Source organism: Taeniopygia guttata, chromosome 9 (genome assembly GCF_048771995.1).
Source record: "Taeniopygia guttata chromosome 9, bTaeGut7.mat, whole genome shotgun sequence".
Lineage (NCBI taxonomy): Eukaryota > Metazoa > Chordata > Aves > Passeriformes > Estrildidae > Taeniopygia > Taeniopygia guttata.
The window spans coordinates 13,722,057-13,740,513 of NC_133034.1; the positions used below are offsets into that span (position 1 = coordinate 13,722,057).

Below are 18,457 nucleotides of genomic sequence, written 5' to 3' on the forward strand. Positions count from 1 at the left end.
TCAAGCTCCTAAAGTGATTTTACCTAGAAATCTGTAATATTTTCAATGTCAATATTTACTTGAACAGAAAATCAGAACTCCAGAAAGGAGTTCTGATCACTGAAACTCTCCTGGACTGCCCATTTGGTGGGCAACAAAACCCAAATACACAGAAAAATTGTCTGTGCAGGCAAGGGAAGAGGAGAACACGGCTGCAATGGAAATGCATCTGCTCTGGAGCACACATTCTAGCAAATGGGTCAGGAAAGCAGAAGGCTGCACAAGGGATGGGAAATTCAGCAAAGAGCACAGGAGGAGCAGCGGCTGAAGGAAGCTGGGATGTGAACACAGGAGCAGATGGCAGCACCGCGCTGAGCAGCAGAGATTCTTACATACAGCCAACCCACGTAGAGCTGAAAAAGTTCACTTTAATTTAAAAAGTATGCCCCTTGCTTCCCTCTTCCCATCTGTCTATGGAAAACCCTCTTTAGGAGGGCCCATTGGATCTGTCTAAGCAGGACTCTTGTGCTGACAATTTTATATAACTACTGATTTATATTCTTTTTTCAACTCTCAGAATATTTAATTTTCCTTTTCATGGTGCCTCCAAAGAGAGGAAGGGAGTCTGGTAGTTAAGATGGCCACCACCACACTGATCCTGTACTGATCTTCCATCTTTATTTTAAAATGTATGGACCACAATAAAAATATCATAAATCATTTTTGAGGATGTATTTTGCTGCAATGCTTGTCATTTGATAAGAACATTGCCTGGGACAGACCCAAATGAATTCCACATGCTGTTGGTGACTTTCATACACTCTAATGTTTAATGAGATTGTATCTCTTTAATCACTTGAAAGACCAAGGAATTTCAAAATATTATAAAAACTTCATTTGTATTTAGTTAAGAACACTTCCCACACATCCTGGAAAACTCAAAGAGACTAAGTCCAGTCCCTGCTAAGGTGAATCCACTAAAAATGTTGCTGAAGGCTTAGCAAGTATTCACAAGCAATTCTGAGTAGGAGTGAGGTTTTAAAGGATTAAAACATGTGTAAGCAGCCTTATAGTGTCTATCAGGGCTATATATAGCAAAACCCTTCTTCTAATCTTAATGGGTCCAGTTTTGAAAATACTCTAATTGACTAATCTAGATTACTTGCAAATGAGTAGAACCAGGTACAAAACAAGCAAGAACAGAAACCTGGAAAACCAGGGACCACATACCCAAAAACAAGGCAAACCTCTTTTAAAGTATTTTTTAAAAGAGTTTTTAGTTTTATGAAATCAGGATGCACTGATCTTTTGAACAACCTTTATTTAAGAAAATCCATGTCCTCATCTAGAACGCAGGGGAAGTTCAGCCTTGATAAAAAACAATTACAGAAAATTAAGTTTTGTACAAGCATTACTGGCTTCATGCTACCCCAGCTAGACTTTTGCAGACAGAAGATGTACAATATATTTCAAGACTAATGCTCACAAAACAATCTTAGCTTATACATACAAAAATGGCACCATTTCCCAGATCTTATTCTCTTTTGAATTCCATTAGAAAACAGTACATAAAAGTAGCATTGTAAATAGAAAAATCAGCTACACAATAGCCATTGAGCAGAGAACTCTTAACAAAACTTGTGTGTTTCCTCTTTTTTTTTCTTTTGAATAATTTGTTTTAAAGATAAGAGAGAATGAAGAAAACACAGTTTCCATTAATAAAATTGAAAAGATTAATAAAAAGAATGTGTGTTAACTATCTATATGAACAATGTAGGTTCAGAAGCAGATGCTTTACAAAAATACTTTGATGTTTTGATTCCACCTTCTCCTAATCTTACACTGATCCACCAGATCACCTAAGAACATGGAGCTAATCTGATCACTTAAACATCTTACCACTTTCAGAAAATAAATTATAATTTTATTTTTGGTATCTCAGGTGTACCCTTGGGAAATAGAAAAGGCTAGTACCCTTTTCTCTCATGACAGGCTTATTTGAATTTTGCCCTGCTCTGGGGAAAGATGAGGTGACCAGTGAATGACTGCTGATGCCAACAGACTTGGCCTGCTGCCTTCTTCAAGGCCCTCCAAGAGCAGGCTTCACAGTTTACATAACTGCAGTTAATGTTATCCACATCCTTAATACAGCTCAGTTCTGATCTAGCAGAGTATAACTACAACAGAAAGCTTAACCCACTAAATTATTTTCTACCCAATTTCAATCAAATATATTTTCATATTTTTAATATATTTGTTTGGCTATTCTATTATTCTTAAACACTTAAATGCACTCAAACTATAATACAGGAATAGCAGCCCACTGGCACCTCATACCTTTTTGGAATGGCAAAACATAGCCTTTCAGAAATTCTGAACTGTGAGGCAACATTATTATTACATTTCAGATGACCTTTTCATTTGCATGAATGTAACAATGGCTATCAATGTGAAACACAGAGCCCTCCCAGAACTGGAAGCCTCTGCAGTCCTATACTTCCCCCTTGCTGCTCCTCCCCTCACTACATTCCCTTCAAGCCTCAGGTTCCTGTATTCCTGCTGTGCAGCAAAACCATAATGCTGACCATTGTGAATGCCCACACCCAGGAGATACTCATATATCCAAATTGCTTACTGCTTCCTCTCATTCCTCTGCACCAACATTACAATTCTCCCTTGCCATCCTAGCTCTGCAGGAAACTCGGAGACACAGCAGTGTGGCACTGAGGTGTCTGCAGAGCCAGGGAGCAACACGAAAATTAAATGGATCAAAAGCCACTGAATTAAAATGGCTTGTCTAAACACTTTTGTGTACTGAAGCAACATTTCTTGCTTTGAAACTGCTCCAGGTCACAGTATTTCTTTTCCAGTTGAATTCACAGCAAAGCAAAATCCCTTTTTATTCATGAGTGATGTCTTGAAAGGAGGTAGAAATTTGTAGTACAAGCAAGGGAGTAAGGAAAAGCTTCTAAATAAAGATGAAAATGAGAACAACATCCTGACTTCCCAATCACATTTTTATAGGATAATTCCTGTTTCACTAACTCTTGCTTATCTCCTGCTACAGATCTCTCTGCAGCATCCAGCTCCAACAGGTCCAAATCTACTGATGTGTCCAACTAGGGAGACTCTGTATGACACCCACAGCATCTGCGTAGCACAGAAGGATGCACCAGCACAACCCAACAGGTGACCAGTTTCCAACATTAGCTCCTGGCAAGTTGCAAGATAAAGCCTGGAGTCTACAAGGAGAAAGCCTGAGGTCAACTGAGTACAGCTGTGGGGGTGCCTGATGCCTGAGCCACTTCTGTAAACAGCACAACACACTCACATTCTACATTTGGCTTTTTTCTGTCCCAAGGAGTGCTGGCAAGTTGCTGAAATTTAATTCAGTGGAGTAGAAAAACTTTGTAAGGCATCCCTCCTGGAAACTAAAGGAATGCCCAGAAAGACATTTTAAAGAATGTAATTACATCTGTTTTCACTCAATTCCATAACCAAGGAACATTGTGGAGATTTAAGGGAAAGAAAAGTCAGCGGTTACGTAATTTGAGCCCAAATTCAATAAAATTAATTTCAATCAGTCATAATAGTTTACCCTAAACCCAGTAATTAGGAGTTTAGTTACCATGGATTTGAAGAGAGAGATAAGGAAAATTCAAGCCTTTGCATGAAAAGTGTTTTCCAGTGATCCATTTTCCTATAGTCTTACTCAGGCTTTATATGAGAGAACTGCTTGCAAAAAATCCTCTTTTTCCAAAAACAGGAAGAGAAAGACAAATGGGAAATTTATGATGGGAAAATTGAAAATATGATAGGATGTAAAACCATAAATTAGCATTCCCCACCACATCTATGAAGAGACAAACTGTCATATACAATAACAGGGAGTGAAGTGAGCCAGTCCCAAGTGTCTTCCAAATGCTCCTATCATATTGAATCTCTTTACTCAGTTATAATCAACCCTGATGGATGTCTAGAATCTCCTTGATCTGTCCTAGCTGTCAGCATCTTTTACAAAATCCTGCTGGATTCATAAATATAAATAAAATACATATGCAATACAAGCAGTTATAACTGATGCTCTCCATCTTTATGAAGACATTTGAGAAACACCAATAAGGAACAAAAACTTTATGAATATTTTAATACTTGTCAACCTGTTTCCAAGTGGCAGAAGCAAAAAATGAGGATAATTACAAAAACAGACACACACACACATTTTTCATGTTATGACACTAGCAATATTTACTGGAGAAACAGAAATTCTGTAATGGTATAAGGAAGAAATGTAGCAAGCCATGGCAGCAACACTTCCAAATATTCCAATCTGGTCCCTTGCAATTATGCTAACGTATATGTGACAACACCTATTACATTATTTGTTTCAGAAGAGGTGTTTGGTGGAAGGACACTGTAGATTATCTTTCTCTGAGTTTCAAGTTGTACAAGAGAACCTGAAGCTGTAAAGCAGCCCTTACCTTCTGGCCGGTACTGAGCTACAATAGTCACAGCTTGGCCTGCGTTCTTCAGGGCTGCTGCTGCCTGTTCATGGGTTGCTGCTTTTAGATCTACTCCATTTACCTACAAATAGTACAAAAAAGCCCTTTATCAAAATTAATGCTTGTGTTTATCACCACAGAACACACACCTGTGGAAAAAAATTAACGGGATACAAACTAGTTTCCATGTCATGCGTATTTTCGCTGTTCCCAGTATTGTTCTTGAAATCAAAAGTCAATAAAATCCTCTCTTATACCCCTCTTAAGAATTACTGAGATTATCACAGTATATCACTCAGTGAATGGTCAATTTTCTTCTTAAGAGTGTTTTTTTTCTTTTTAAGGAGAAACAGAGAATGGTACTTCTTGTGATGTTTCAGGGACTTTCTTAGGCAAATAATGCCTACAGACCATGCTGTTACCACACCCAGTGACAGGCAACATCCTCTGTGAATCTGGCATTGTTTTCAATGAAGCAGATTTAAGAATAGCATCACAAAAAAAAAAAAAAAAACCAAAACAAAAAAAAACCAGAAATATGTGTTCCACATTTCCACATTTTAGACCAAGATCAGTTTTCATAGTTCAAACTAAAATAAAGATGTGCTTTAGTATCAGTTTTAGTAACAGCTGCTAACAGGATATATTCCTCTTAAATAACTCCCAAAATACAATGTAATTGCCCAAATATATTATTCTCCATAAAATAAGTAATTTCACAAAGAAACACACCAAATATTTATGACCTTCAATACTAATATAGAAAAAGCTCTTAGAAAGGTATGAGATGGATCTTTTTAAGACTAACAGGAGGTTCAGCAGCTACTCCAGGAAGTAAAGACCCAGTTTTAGACACTGCAGCCAAGATTCTCCATCTCATTAGAAGGGTTATTTCTAAAACCTGTATTCTTTCAGTTGAGACACACACAGCCCTCAGTTATGAGACTAAGGTAAGTTAATGTCTTCACTGGATGTCTCAGAGAGGGAAGTGCTATTTTAATCAGGTTATAGATGAGAAACTGTGGTAGACTAAAGTCCACAAAGGTAGTTTGGAAATATATTGGCATTTGTTCCGCTATCTCAAATTTAGCTCAATTAATAATATTTTTGTATATTATTAATTGGTATTAATATGCAGGGAGGGGAAGATTTTGTTGCTGTTCAAATAAAAGAAACAAAAAATCCTACAGAAATGATACGATCTCCTTTCCTAAGCTCTCCACTCAGGTCAGCTGGCCCTCCTGCAAGGATGAAAGAGATGAAAATTCCTTCTCCATCTTCTCCTCCAACAATGTTGAAACCAAGACCTGTTGATCCTCGATGCAAGACAACCTTTCTAGGCTCCCTGAATGAAAAGAAAAGAATATGAAATCTTGGTCACTAGATATGAGTAAAAGTAAAATAAACAATTAGAAAAGCTTCTAGACAAAGCAAAACAATCCCTTCCCTATTGTTAGGTGAACTGAACAAATAGAATCTACAATTGTATTCAGCACTAAATGTCATTACTTAATATTTTCCATACTGTTCAAGAACATCAGCGTAGGTTGTGACAATCTCAGATACAATTTTCAATTTTAGCAAAGCAACTGCAATTGAAGAAGTTAAACTAAACCAAGTTGTTGTACTCTTTTCATAGGATCCCCTCTTAACTTGAATGAGGGGAGGAAAGAAAAAATATTGATAAAGCCAGTCAAATTTGAATGCAGAAAGACTCCTTCTAAAAATCTATTATCTGCTACTCGATTTAATAGAAGCAAAGCATAAATGATCTCAGAAAAAGACATTTCTAATAAAGCAGATGAACTGTGCACTGCATTTCAAAAATCACTAGAGAGCACTAAAGAACAATTAATGGACATTAAGTATTTGGAGGCATTAATTATTAATTTACAGGATAAAGTAAGAAGCTGGTTTTTTTCCAAAACAAAAAGTATCATCTAGTCCAATCTTTAAAAATCACTCAATTTTTGCACTAGCTATTAAATTATCTTACGTTCAAATTCTTAAATTTCACCTTCATCAACTATTATATTAATCTATTCAGAGTGCTATTCTATTTCAAATAAATTACACTGTGAAAATCTCTATACATATTGCTCTAGATCACATCAATACATTAACAAAAACAGAACAGAAGAGAAAAGCGAAAGATGCAGTACCTTTTAAAATAACACTTAATTTATAAACTCCTTTTTGGGATGGAGAGAGTGTAATATGAGAAGGTAATTTAAAGAAAATATAAACATTTTCTGAATAGGCCTTGCATTTTAAAAGAAATTTAAAAACAGCCTTTTACAGTAATTTTAAAGGAAAGCAATGAAACCATAATGATATCAACAGCACATAATCAGCTTCGCTTATATGTCTACCTAACCCTAAGTTAAAAATCAGTACAAAGACATATCCTACCTTCCACTACACTAAAATCAATTCTCCAGTTTATTATTTCACTTAGGTTTCAATCCTGGGTGGACCCTGCCTCGGAATCTGAGTGACATTAGCCATATCAGATGATGGTGTGACAGAATTCAGCAACAGCATACAGAAAGTGCAGTGTAACATCCCTATACTTGCAGAAGAGAAGGGCAACAAAATTACAAGAGCTTCCCTTTATCACCAATGATGAACCAAAGATTAATACAATCTACTGAATCAGTGAAGGAATGAAAGGTCTGTTAATGGGAAAGGATTAAGAGCTCTCCAGCCTTTCTGGATTTAGAATCCATCAAAACAAACCCTGGTCTGTGGGGGCAGGGAGGGCCCAAACACTGCTTGCTTCAAAATAAGGAAATCTCTGGTCTGCTCAGTGTACCATCCTAAAAATCTCTGTCAACACACGCAGCATTTCCAGGGCTTTCTGCTTTTAATGCCATTCTTGGACCAATAAATAAAGTGTGCATGTGTATATATACACATATCAATATACATAGTTTTATCCTTACAATAATGTTTGCAAGAGTTAAAAAAACTAACATCTATTTCTTGAAATAAAATATAGCATTGTCTAGTATTTTGCCCACTAACACATTTTGGAGCTTTGGTTGTTCATTACCTGGTGATCTCATCATCCCCAAGCATTCCCTTGGGAACTGGTGAATATCGCCCTGGTGATGCTGGGGGCAGGGACTGGCCCAGGTAGGCAGATGGACTGATATGGTTATCCACTGGCTGAGAATAAGCTTCACAGAAGAGGAAGGAAAACAATAAAAGACATTAAGATAATACCAAAAAAGAGCTGGAGAAAATGAAACAAAGGAGTGACCTCTTTTAAAAACAAACTATAGCAGTTGGAATCATATATTATAAATATCACAGTTCTAAAATAGTATGTTAAGTTTGTACATTCCCCAGTCTCCTCACTAAGTCCGTAAGCAAAGTTTTCAGTTTCATTGTGTCTCAAATAAAACTTTTTTTAAATAGTTACTGTGGATAGTTGAAGCCCATAGGAACAGTCTGGAGATTTGTCTGTTTTAAAGCTGTCTTTAACTTGACTGAAGCAAAGTTTTAACTGAACCACAACCCAAATACCAGAAGAAATTTAGCATCTTAATGATTCCGATTGATGGAAAATATTTTACAACACCAGGAGAATTGTTCCAATAAATAATTAAGGAGCATGATATTTCTAAGTTGGGTACATCAATTTTAAGTGCTCATTACGACACAGTCATACCCACTGTTTGCTATTACAAAGCATGTACTACAATTGGAAATGTTGTTTTCCTGGCGTATGTGCTTCAAATTTTGAGGCTTAAATATGAAGGGTGGGGACTCTTCACAGATTCGGTATTATTAAAGCTGCCAGACACTTGGCCCTTGCTTGCTGTATCTGATGGGGTAGCTGACCTTTGAGTATTTATACTAAACCCAAAGCTCTTTAACTGAACATAAATGACACAGGTTGATGAAGCAATCTGCACATTCTCTTTTTGTTTTTTTCCTTTTTAAGCCATTCTCAAAAAGTTTGGACCACAATACAAACTTACCAATAGTATTCTTGATATATACGCATGATATATTTGCTATTTATATATATATATATATATATATATATATATATATATATATTCTCCAAACCACCCAGTCTGGGCTGGATTGTGCCTGTATTGTTCTAGATTCCTAGTAAACCTGTGCACAGTAAATTCTTCACATGGCATCATATGCATCAGGTCAACACTGCCAACATTTCAGCAAGCATTAAAATCCACCATTAACAGCTTCAGCAGTTCAAAAGCACTGGCTGATAAAGGAATTGTGCTATTCAGACACACCGGCCCTCAGCTGCATGAGACTGTGTAGAACTTCTGGAAATCATAATTCTGAATACACAAGGGGTTTCAGCAAAATTCAGAACTGAAGTGCAAGAGGTACTTGGTGCCCTTCTGTAACAAAGGCAGAAGGAAGCTCCCTCACGTTGCTTGGCTTCATGAAGTCTAAAGCAAAGAGAATGCTGCTTTTGCTAAAACCAAATGATCAACAGAAGCACTCACATTAGAGAATTCCCCAAAAATTAGGAGCTGTTCAACATGTGGAATTCCTAATACAGTGTTTTGGAACAGCAGTAACACACACATTGCACCTCCATCCTCACACTCCCTGCAAGGATTTTATAGATCTCACTTCCTTCTGTCTGTCCCAGTACAACACATAGCTTCTATGCACTAGAGATGTAAGAGATTCGGACATCGAACTGTCAATTTCAAAACTTGGCGATTTTTTAGTCACACTGGAATTTTAGCAGCAGATTTTCACAATAATTACCAAACCATATTGCAATATTTACTTTTCAGTTTAAAAAATTGTTTTTAATGCAACATTATTATTGACATTGCATTGTACACACATTTTGCTTAAAACAAATGCACACAAATACAGTTATTTTGGTTTTTCTCAGAAAATTTTAAAGCTGAAGCACAAAAAATTAAATGCAAGACATTATGAGCTCTTTTCCAACTACAGGAAAACGGGTGTTGATTTAAAAACCTGAAAAACTGTTGCACAGTATAGCAGCTCTGTACATTCTGTTCCTTCATTAAATTATCTCATTCCACAAAATGAATTTGAAATTGCTTTTAACAAGCCAATGGTAGCCATAATGATGCATATTTTATAGAAAAAAAGTAGATACAAATTCTATATTTATTGACTTACAGTACTTCTCATTTGATTGTTTTTCAGGTTCCTGCAACTTTTAACTGCACTGTGTTCAGAAGCATACACGCCACCTATTATATGACCTTATTTTTAAAACTTTTCATCCTTTCACCCTATGACTAAAAGTCAGCTATCGATCAATATAACAGTTTATTATTTCAGACCTGTGGACAGTTCCACAACAGCACTGGCTGCATCCTTTATAAAATTTTACACATGCTACTGCTTGGAACAGTCTGGTCCTCTCAATGCTATGAAAGCAAACCTATACAAGGCACAGAGGCTGCTCTCTGTGGAGTTTCTGCACTGAACCATGCCTGCACCTTCCCTGAAACTGTTTCACATGGATATTATAGCTGAACCATATTCATGAGGAACGTGACAGAAATAAAAGGCAAGCCATCACTTTCTGAATCCTAAATGAGGTCTAAACTTCTATTTCCAGGTAAATATTATTACTGATGGAACTCATAAAAGAGCTGTCTTTTGGATGAAAAGAAAACTGCATGCATAAAATCAACTTGCTTTGACAGAAAAAGTCAGACTCTCTTAAGAAGAAATTCCATTTCGAAATCCACCCTCTCCTTAACATATTTCAGTCCTAGACAAAAAGAAAAAAAGGATGATTTCCTATAGTTTTCCTATTATCTGTAAACTGAGAACACCAACCACAAGTATAATCTCTAAAATGGGCAATAAAATTAAAACTTCATTGTCTTTTACTGTTATCACATATTCCTGTCTTCCTGTACTTAGGCCATTTAAGAAACAATAAGGCATTCATGCCTAGTGAGGAAACTGATTATTCCCTCCCTTCCAATATTTTATTTTTCAATGCAGGGTGGAAATACTATACCAACACACAAAAGCACAAAGAAAAAACTACGAAGTCCAGGGAAGTTAGCACAGTAAGCAATCTATTGCATGTTCTGCACAGTACCAAGTGCTGTGCATTGTGCTTTTAGATATTTCTGATAAAATGAGAATTTAAAAAAACAAACAAAAATACCAGACATAAAATAAGCAAACAAAAACCCCTCCCAAAGGTTCTGTAAGTGAGCAGTTCATATATAATAGAGTGATTACATTACTTGTAGTAGACATGGGGCAGGACTGAACTCCTAAGAACATGGTAAAGGGATTCTCATGGACAGACATAGGAAGGAGGATTGCAAATACGTGTCTCAAAACAGATGCAGATCAGTAGAAGAAAGAAGCCCTGGTAATTCTTTCAACACTGACTCACAATCCAGGTGATCCTAGAAAATACCTCTCTAATAGCTGCCAACTGGTAAAAGAACTGCAGAACCCCCAATCTAAAGCTCTTGAACCCTATACTGCTCTGCTAAACGCAGTATAAAATACTATATACAGGTGCCACCATTTTTTGGTAGAGATCTATCTTCTTGCAGCTTCTTGCAGAAAGCAGAGGCTTTCTGGTTGCAAAAGCAGAATCAGCCTTTGACATTCCCACTGTAAATGTGCAAATGCTGAGAGGTACTGGAAAAGCTTTTGTTCTGCTCTGTATTAGAAAAATATCATTTAGCTGCTCAAAAACATGCAGTTGTTTTTCATAAGTGAAAGACTGAGGAAAAGACTAAAGTGATTTCCTGGAATTAAGTCATTAAACACCTCAGCAAGACCTTTAGGTCTGCTTTGGGTTCCAGCAGTAGGTTCAGTCTCTTCATCAGCTGCAATAACAGCCAGCTGCACTTTGATCAACACAGACACAAGCTCATGGAGCCTTGGGTAAAAAAGGTTTTCCTGCTGTAAGGAAAAGAAACAGACTCAAGTTTCATCAAAGAATCCAGCACTTTGCAGAGGAATGTTCTTTGGTCTACCAGAAACAGTGAAAAACATAGTATCTTCAGATAGAGAACTCAATGGAACTGTAACTAAATGAAATAAAACTCAGAAAATCGACTCAAAAGTACAGATAGCCTAAAAATCTTGTCAAGGGTCACTAAAGAACAAAGACAGAGAGACAAGATGCCTGAAATCTGAGAAAAAACTTCCATGGCTTTTTTTTCAGAATACTTGAGTTGGAGGGGAAAGGTTCCCAGAAGCACTGCTGGAGCCTGAGGTACATGACAAGGTCAGGAGACTGGCTTTTCTCTTCTCAGTAAAAGGACAGAAATACACTTCCCACAAAGGATGGGATACTGGGCTGCACAGAATGCCACCATCTCTCAAATCACCCTTAGAGGGAGAGAAAAGAGAGAAACTCTAGAGGGAGGATGGTAATGAGAAAAAAAGGAGCCTACATGTGTGACCAGGCCATTTATCTCTGGTCATGGATGTGACACCAGGTCACACTCACTGGGAAATAAGGACTCATGGCAAGATGGCAGAGGAGATCCTCATGGCAGTTATATGGGATTACCCTTGACAGAACCTCCCTGATCTGTCCAGCCGCTGGACAGGGTGAGAAGGGACTCTTGAAGATGGCACTCTCTTATGGCTCCATGTTATGATGCAATTGCCTTCAATGAACTGAGTCTCCAGTTCATCCACCATTTGAGAGAAATTAATATCTCTGCATGACAAGGGATCCAACAACCAACCTTTGCCACTGTCATTGATTTATTAGCACTGCGCAAATTACCAGGAATCAGCTCCTTTTCTACCTTCCTGCCCTCAAACTTTGCACAGGTTTTGTCTTTGACCTCACGAAAGATTAACAAAGTAAATATTCCAATGATTGAGTCAAGGTGCAGCAGTAAGAGATGAGATAGTCCTCTGTTTGTCACATCCCAATCCACTGCAGTGTAACTGCATTACTGCAACATTACCAGGAACATCAGGTAAAAATAAGATTTCTTTTCCAAAAAATATGAATTCTAGGTGAAATATATGAAAATATTAGTTATATGGAGAGAGAACATGAAGTCTACTTTCCAAGGAAACAGTGGGAAAGGCTATTGAACAAACTAGATACAGTAAGGGAAAATGGCAGCTCTCCAACCATAATATATATGAGTAGAAAACTGGGGAAGAGTCAGTGGAGGCTGAAAATTAGATATGTCAAAGAATGGAGCCTTCAAGAGCATCCCTTTAATAACACAGTGGAGATAAAACCTAATTAGCTCCAAATTGTAATTCAATCAGCTTACAAATAGATTTCAAGATACTGTAGCTATTGCCAATAAATAATGGGCTTAAAGGGTACTTCAGTCTTTGTAGCACTGCACTTTAGTTTGTTGTTCCTTGCCTACTGTTTTCAATTACATCTGTCAGTCCCAAAGTGTTCCTTTTTTTCATATGAAGTAGTACCTAAAGAGATCAGTGCTACATATCAATTGCAATACCTAATGGCAGGAAACAAAGCAATACCTAAAATAATTCTCCCCAAGAATCATTTCATGTGACAACATGAGCAAAATTGGTCATCCACAAAAGTCAGTCTATTCAGTCTTGGAAAGATACAATTATATCATTTTCTTCACTTTCTCCAGCCCTAAATGGTAATAACCCTCTTAAGTTTACTCAAGTCAAATATTTCTTTACATTGTACTTCAACCCAGAACTTTCTGGATTTGTACGTTAGATTTTGAAAATATTCTTGTCAGTAGTACCCTTATGTCAACAAGAAATTCTTTTAACTACTTTTTAATACAACATTCACTGGTTTTCCATTCAAATTGTCAATAATTATGTCAAAAACTGAAGTCAGATTTCAAATACATTAACATGTAATTTTTTAACACATTCACAGGCAGGCACCAGAGCAAGAATTTCCCATCCTCCCAGTTCAGCTTATTCATGTATATGCAAGTTCATGAAAAACAGGAAAACATCAGAGCATCACCAACCTCTTTAGTTTACAGGACACTGAACACCCTCTCAACGCATTGCTTTCTACTGTCGACACCCCAAAAACACAAGACACTTGTTCTCTGCCCTTTTACTCATCAGCAAGTGAGGAGTAACACTGAGTCTCTAGGACTGGGTCATGACAGTCAGAAAACCACACCTGGAGCCCTGCTGCTGCTGTCTTTTCAGTATATGAGCTATAGGATGCTGTTCTGTATAGTATATAATTTTCCTAATTAATCAACTTATATCACATTTTTGCCTCATATAATTTTTTAAAGCTAAAAGTATTTTAAAGTTAAAATACAAAAAATTAAATATGTTAATGCCTTAAAGGGAAAATTAATTAAATCAGAAAGATAAGACGAACTTACAGTTTGTGATGTCAGGAGGGGCATAACTGTCATTCATGAACATGCTGGTGGGTTTTGCAACCTTCAGATAAACAAAGTCAGATGTGTTTTTTAAGGCAGTCACTGCTTCTTCATGAGTAACTTCTTCTAAGCAAACACTGTTGACCTGAAGAGAAAAACAAACATTCTTAACCCAGAAAAACTTACTGTTTTCATAGGACACTCACTGAAACCCTGGCATTGAGAGTCTTTATTAGGATTCACATGCCACAGACATACCTGGTTACATAAAATTACATAAGAGATGTCTTGTTAAGTATGAGAAGGACAAGTATTCCTATCAGACATTATTATAAACTGTATTGACCACAACATTGTAAAGAAGGCACACGTGACTTTGGGGACCTAATGGGACAAATAGGACACTCAAAATGTAGTAAGTGTGCACGTTTATACTGTGTGTAACTGCAAGCATTACACAGAGAGAAGTTTCTTCTAATAACAATAAACCCCACATCAACCTGTTGTGACATAATTATAATTATTATGTTCCAGACGTTATAACAGGACAATATATATTCTGGCATGATGTCAAAAAGTAGGGGCCAAAACTTGAGAAGGTCCCAGAATAATGATTTACATGCCAAGGAACAAGAACCAGTTCAACTACAAACAGCAACTATAGCTATTAGAGTGAAACACTAACACTTAATTTAAAAAATCCCTTATTGTGAAAGGGGAAAAAACTTCTGCAGATAATTCCAGACAACAAAGGAAATAAAGCTTGTATTGCACTGAACCCAAGGGGCTAAAGACACTTTCATCATTTAACTTCATGTGTAAGAACAACCAGGCTTTGCCAGTTGTTAGTTGTGGGGGGAAAACTCTGCTTCTTGCATCTGTATTCTTTAAGTTTCCAAGTTTTCTAAAAGTCTTTTGTTGACATCTCTTTAATAGATTTTAACTCCTACTACTCTTGAAGACTGAAAAGTAATTTTGCAGTATTTGGTAATTGCAGTACAATTTAAACACAGAGACAGAAAATTCTGCAATGCATACATTCTGCAATGTATGCCTGTGGTTCTCATTTTTCTATCTGGACAAAAAATTTGTGGATTGAATTTCAGGAAGTTGAAAGGTGTTTTACATTGTGCATAGAAAAATTTAACTTTGAAGCTATTTTAAGCTTCTAAAAAAACTACAATGCCATTCAAAAGCGTCTCAAACACTGAAATGCAATATATGCAGCAGCTTCGCTATAGGCTGGCCAGCCACCAGTACAAGGAGTTCCATTCCATTCTTCTATTTTCAGAAGAGAAACAATCCCATTTTATGTTTGTTTCCAATTCTGTCACTCAGACCCCAGAAAAATAAAAGCAGGCATCAGAAATAAACATGCTGATTTATACAGGTTGTGCATGGAATATTGGGCTGAGGAATAGATTTCAAACTTCCTGATGACATGCTGTTGAATGATGCAGATTTAATTTTATCACTGATTTCCAGGCAGCTTAACCACAAATTGAATCATGCCCCTATTGAGTCTAAAAGTGAATGACCATTAAAAAAATGCAGCTCTTACTTACAGCTAAAAGTTTGTCTCCAATCTGAAGTTTGCCATCTTTATGTGCTGCCCCACCTTCAATGATTTTGGTTACATAAATGCTGTTGTCTCCAGGTATATGCTGATTTCCTACACCACCAGCAATACTGAAACCAAGACCTGGTTGAAGAGAAAGACATTACTCAAGAAACCTTTTTTGCAACCATTGGATTTAAATTTTTACATAAATAATAACACTCCTTATATAACACAAATATATATAATCAGGATCTGGCTGAAGTAATTGATGCTTTTCAAGTGAACTCCATAATTTTCTAGAAAATAAAGCTCTAGAAAAGACATAACACTTACAAAATTCTGAAAACCAAAAGCTAGATCATTTACTACATGTTTTGTGACGTATGGTCACAGCAGAGCTATAAGCATCACCATGCTATAAGCATCTATATATTTATAGCCATATTGCCCAGTAATTAATTTCCCTAAATTATTTTTAATCTCTCAAACATCCTTACTAGGTAATCCAATTAAGTATTTTACTCCAATTTTAATGTACTTAAAAGTTACTAGATATAATCAGAAACATTTTTATCATTTAAAGGAAAATTTGGCATTCTACAAGAACAATTTTAATTCTATCCTTCTCACGAAACAGAAACTTTAGATTTCCAAAGTACCTTTGGGGCCTTTCACAAGTTTGATTTCCACTATTTTTTCTGTGACTGGTTTTCTTCTTTTGACATACAATCGTACAATTGATCCCGCTTCTTTCAATGCTTCCACTGCTTTGCTGTGTGTCACATCCCGAACATCCACCTCATTTACTCGCAGGATACAATCGTTAACCCTGGAGAGAAACAGTCATGCTCAGCTGTTGTGTTACAGCAGAGTGCACACATCAGGAGCCTGGTATTTTATCTATAATACACTAACATACATGTTAATGCATTAAAATACAGAGGTTTATTTCCAAAATTCTACTCATTCAAGACAATGTTCTAAAATTAATTATTAGTGCTTAAAAATAAATCAAGGATCACTGGAAAACATTTAAGAGGAATATTTAATTCATGGCTGAAGAGGGCACTTTATCAGATGTACCTCATTTTGACAGTGTTTTGAACAGATGTTTGCAAAAATTACCTTTAGTTTATGGTTATAAAACAGAATTTAAAAAATCAAAACCTAGAGGGCACGCAATGAAAACATACTACTTTTAAGCCATGATATGAACAAGTCAATCTTGCTTTTCAAAAGCAGTTTAAGTACTGGCCTTCCAGTCCATTTAACATGTTGCTGCAGTGACACTGAGCCCTCATTACACTAAGTGCAATGCCAGCCCACCTGTCACCGTGTCCTGCCAGATGTACCTCTGACAATGGCCAACAAGCTAAAATGAAGCCTTGAACTAAGCTCATTAGGACTAAAACCCATAATACATCAGGTATTTGCACATGAAATGATGGGGCAAGTTCTTGGCAACACAAGAGGGAAAAAAATAGTCCTACAATCAATGTGGACAGCTATCTTTGAAAAATTAAGACCGTGAATTATTACCAAACATAAAAAAGGGTTGTTAATAAACTCAACTACCTTGTGGATCAGAAAATCCACATATGGATAACGAAGAGTAACCCATCCTATCTGTCTAGGCTTTTTCTTGAATTAAGGACTATGAAAGATATGTCATAATAAATTTATACCACAGAATAGAAAAATTTTACTTAATTTTCCTAAACTGCAGATATTATTAGTTTGGGAGACACATATTGATTCACTCAAACATTCTTCATTATTTACAAAACACTTCTGTAAGGAAAACCTATTTAACCATTTAATGCAGGAGGATAAAACTATTAAAAGTAACAGAAAATTTTCTATCCACTTTTTAAAATACAATAACAGCACTTAGAAACCCAAGACAGAAATTCATCCTACCGTAATCTTCCATCCTGTGCAGCTGCACCCCCAGCTATAATTTTGGTAATGAAAATACTTGCATCATCCCCAATATGTGGGTTGTCTGTACCACCTGCAATGCTAAAGCCAAGTCCTGAATTTCCCTAAAGATAGAGGGGAAAAAAACCAATTATTTCTTGGGGGGGGAAGTATTTTGATGTATTCAATACACTACAGAACCAAATCTATATAATTTTCACTGAAAACAAAACTATTCAGAGACAATTTAAGCATATAGAACTTCCTTCTATGAAAATCAGAATAATTACATCTTACATACATGTAAGGAGAATGTAAGTCCTTGTATAACTATAAGAGATAGTTCCAGCCCCACAGCTTTCTCATTGAACTTGATAAACTACATAAAATCTTCTAATGTGATAGATATTTCAGATTATTCATACAAATATTTGCTCGACATTAAAGTACTAGTGAAACATTATTTTTTCCAGAGAAAAGCCCTTAAATAGCTTGTGTCCCACCTCTAATATATTCCCAAAGATGAAGAGATTCAGACTGACATTTTTCTCTTCAAGGATTCCTTGCCCTTACCATCAACTGCAAGACCTTACCCTCTCAGTAACCACCAGAACTGCACAGGTTTTAGACAAAACAATTTCTTTCTGTCTTTTTGTTAACGGTGCACCTCAAGTGAACTGAGCTAAATCTCAACGTAGAAAACCTAACAAAGAAATGCACGTGACAAAGTGTCACTTGTCATCTCAATATAAAACTTAATAGTATATAAGTAAAAGCCTATGAAAAAAAATTGCAATACAGGAGATTAAATTAGAATCTGTGCTGTTAGTCTCTACAAGTCTAGGTAGGAACATTAAATGCAGGATGTTTTAGAAGAGATCATTCCCCCATTTCACTCTCAATGATCAAGGATATTAATAAATTCAATTCCTGCTAAGCAACTGAATATACTTTTTTTTATTAGGTTAAAAAATCTGCCTAAAATTAAAAAAAAAAAAAAAAAAGAGTAAGAATTAGTTTGGATTGCTATTTTTCCTATTAAAATATCATAAATTCCATTTCAAACAGAGTACAGATGACATTTAGCATGTTACCCTTTCAAGAGTAATTTCTTCATACTCATAATCTGCATCGGTGCCATTGACCTATAA

The 18,457-nt window shown here is 36.3% G+C and overlaps 1 protein-coding gene across 21 annotated transcripts in view; it reads right to left on the reverse strand.

The window, feature by feature from the left end:
* Window positions 1-18,457, reverse strand: part of DLG1 (discs large MAGUK scaffold protein 1) — a 142,136-nt gene that overhangs the window by 29,808 nt on the left and 93,871 nt on the right. For all 21 annotated transcript variants that reach the window (XM_041718157.2, XM_041718155.2, XM_041718153.2 and 18 more), the window contains 8 exons: window positions 18,401-18,451; window positions 17,307-17,431; window positions 16,046-16,215; window positions 15,391-15,527; window positions 13,826-13,970; window positions 7,537-7,663; window positions 5,670-5,826; window positions 4,461-4,563 (listed from right to left, as the gene is read on the reverse strand). In XM_041718157.2, coding sequence (XP_041574091.1) covers window positions 4,461-4,563; window positions 5,670-5,826; window positions 7,537-7,663; window positions 13,826-13,970; window positions 15,391-15,527; window positions 16,046-16,215; window positions 17,307-17,431; window positions 18,401-18,451 — 1,015 coding nt within the window. The remainder of the gene's footprint in view (window positions 1-4,460; window positions 4,564-5,669; window positions 5,827-7,536; window positions 7,664-13,825; window positions 13,971-15,390; window positions 15,528-16,045; window positions 16,216-17,306; window positions 17,432-18,400; window positions 18,452-18,457) is intronic.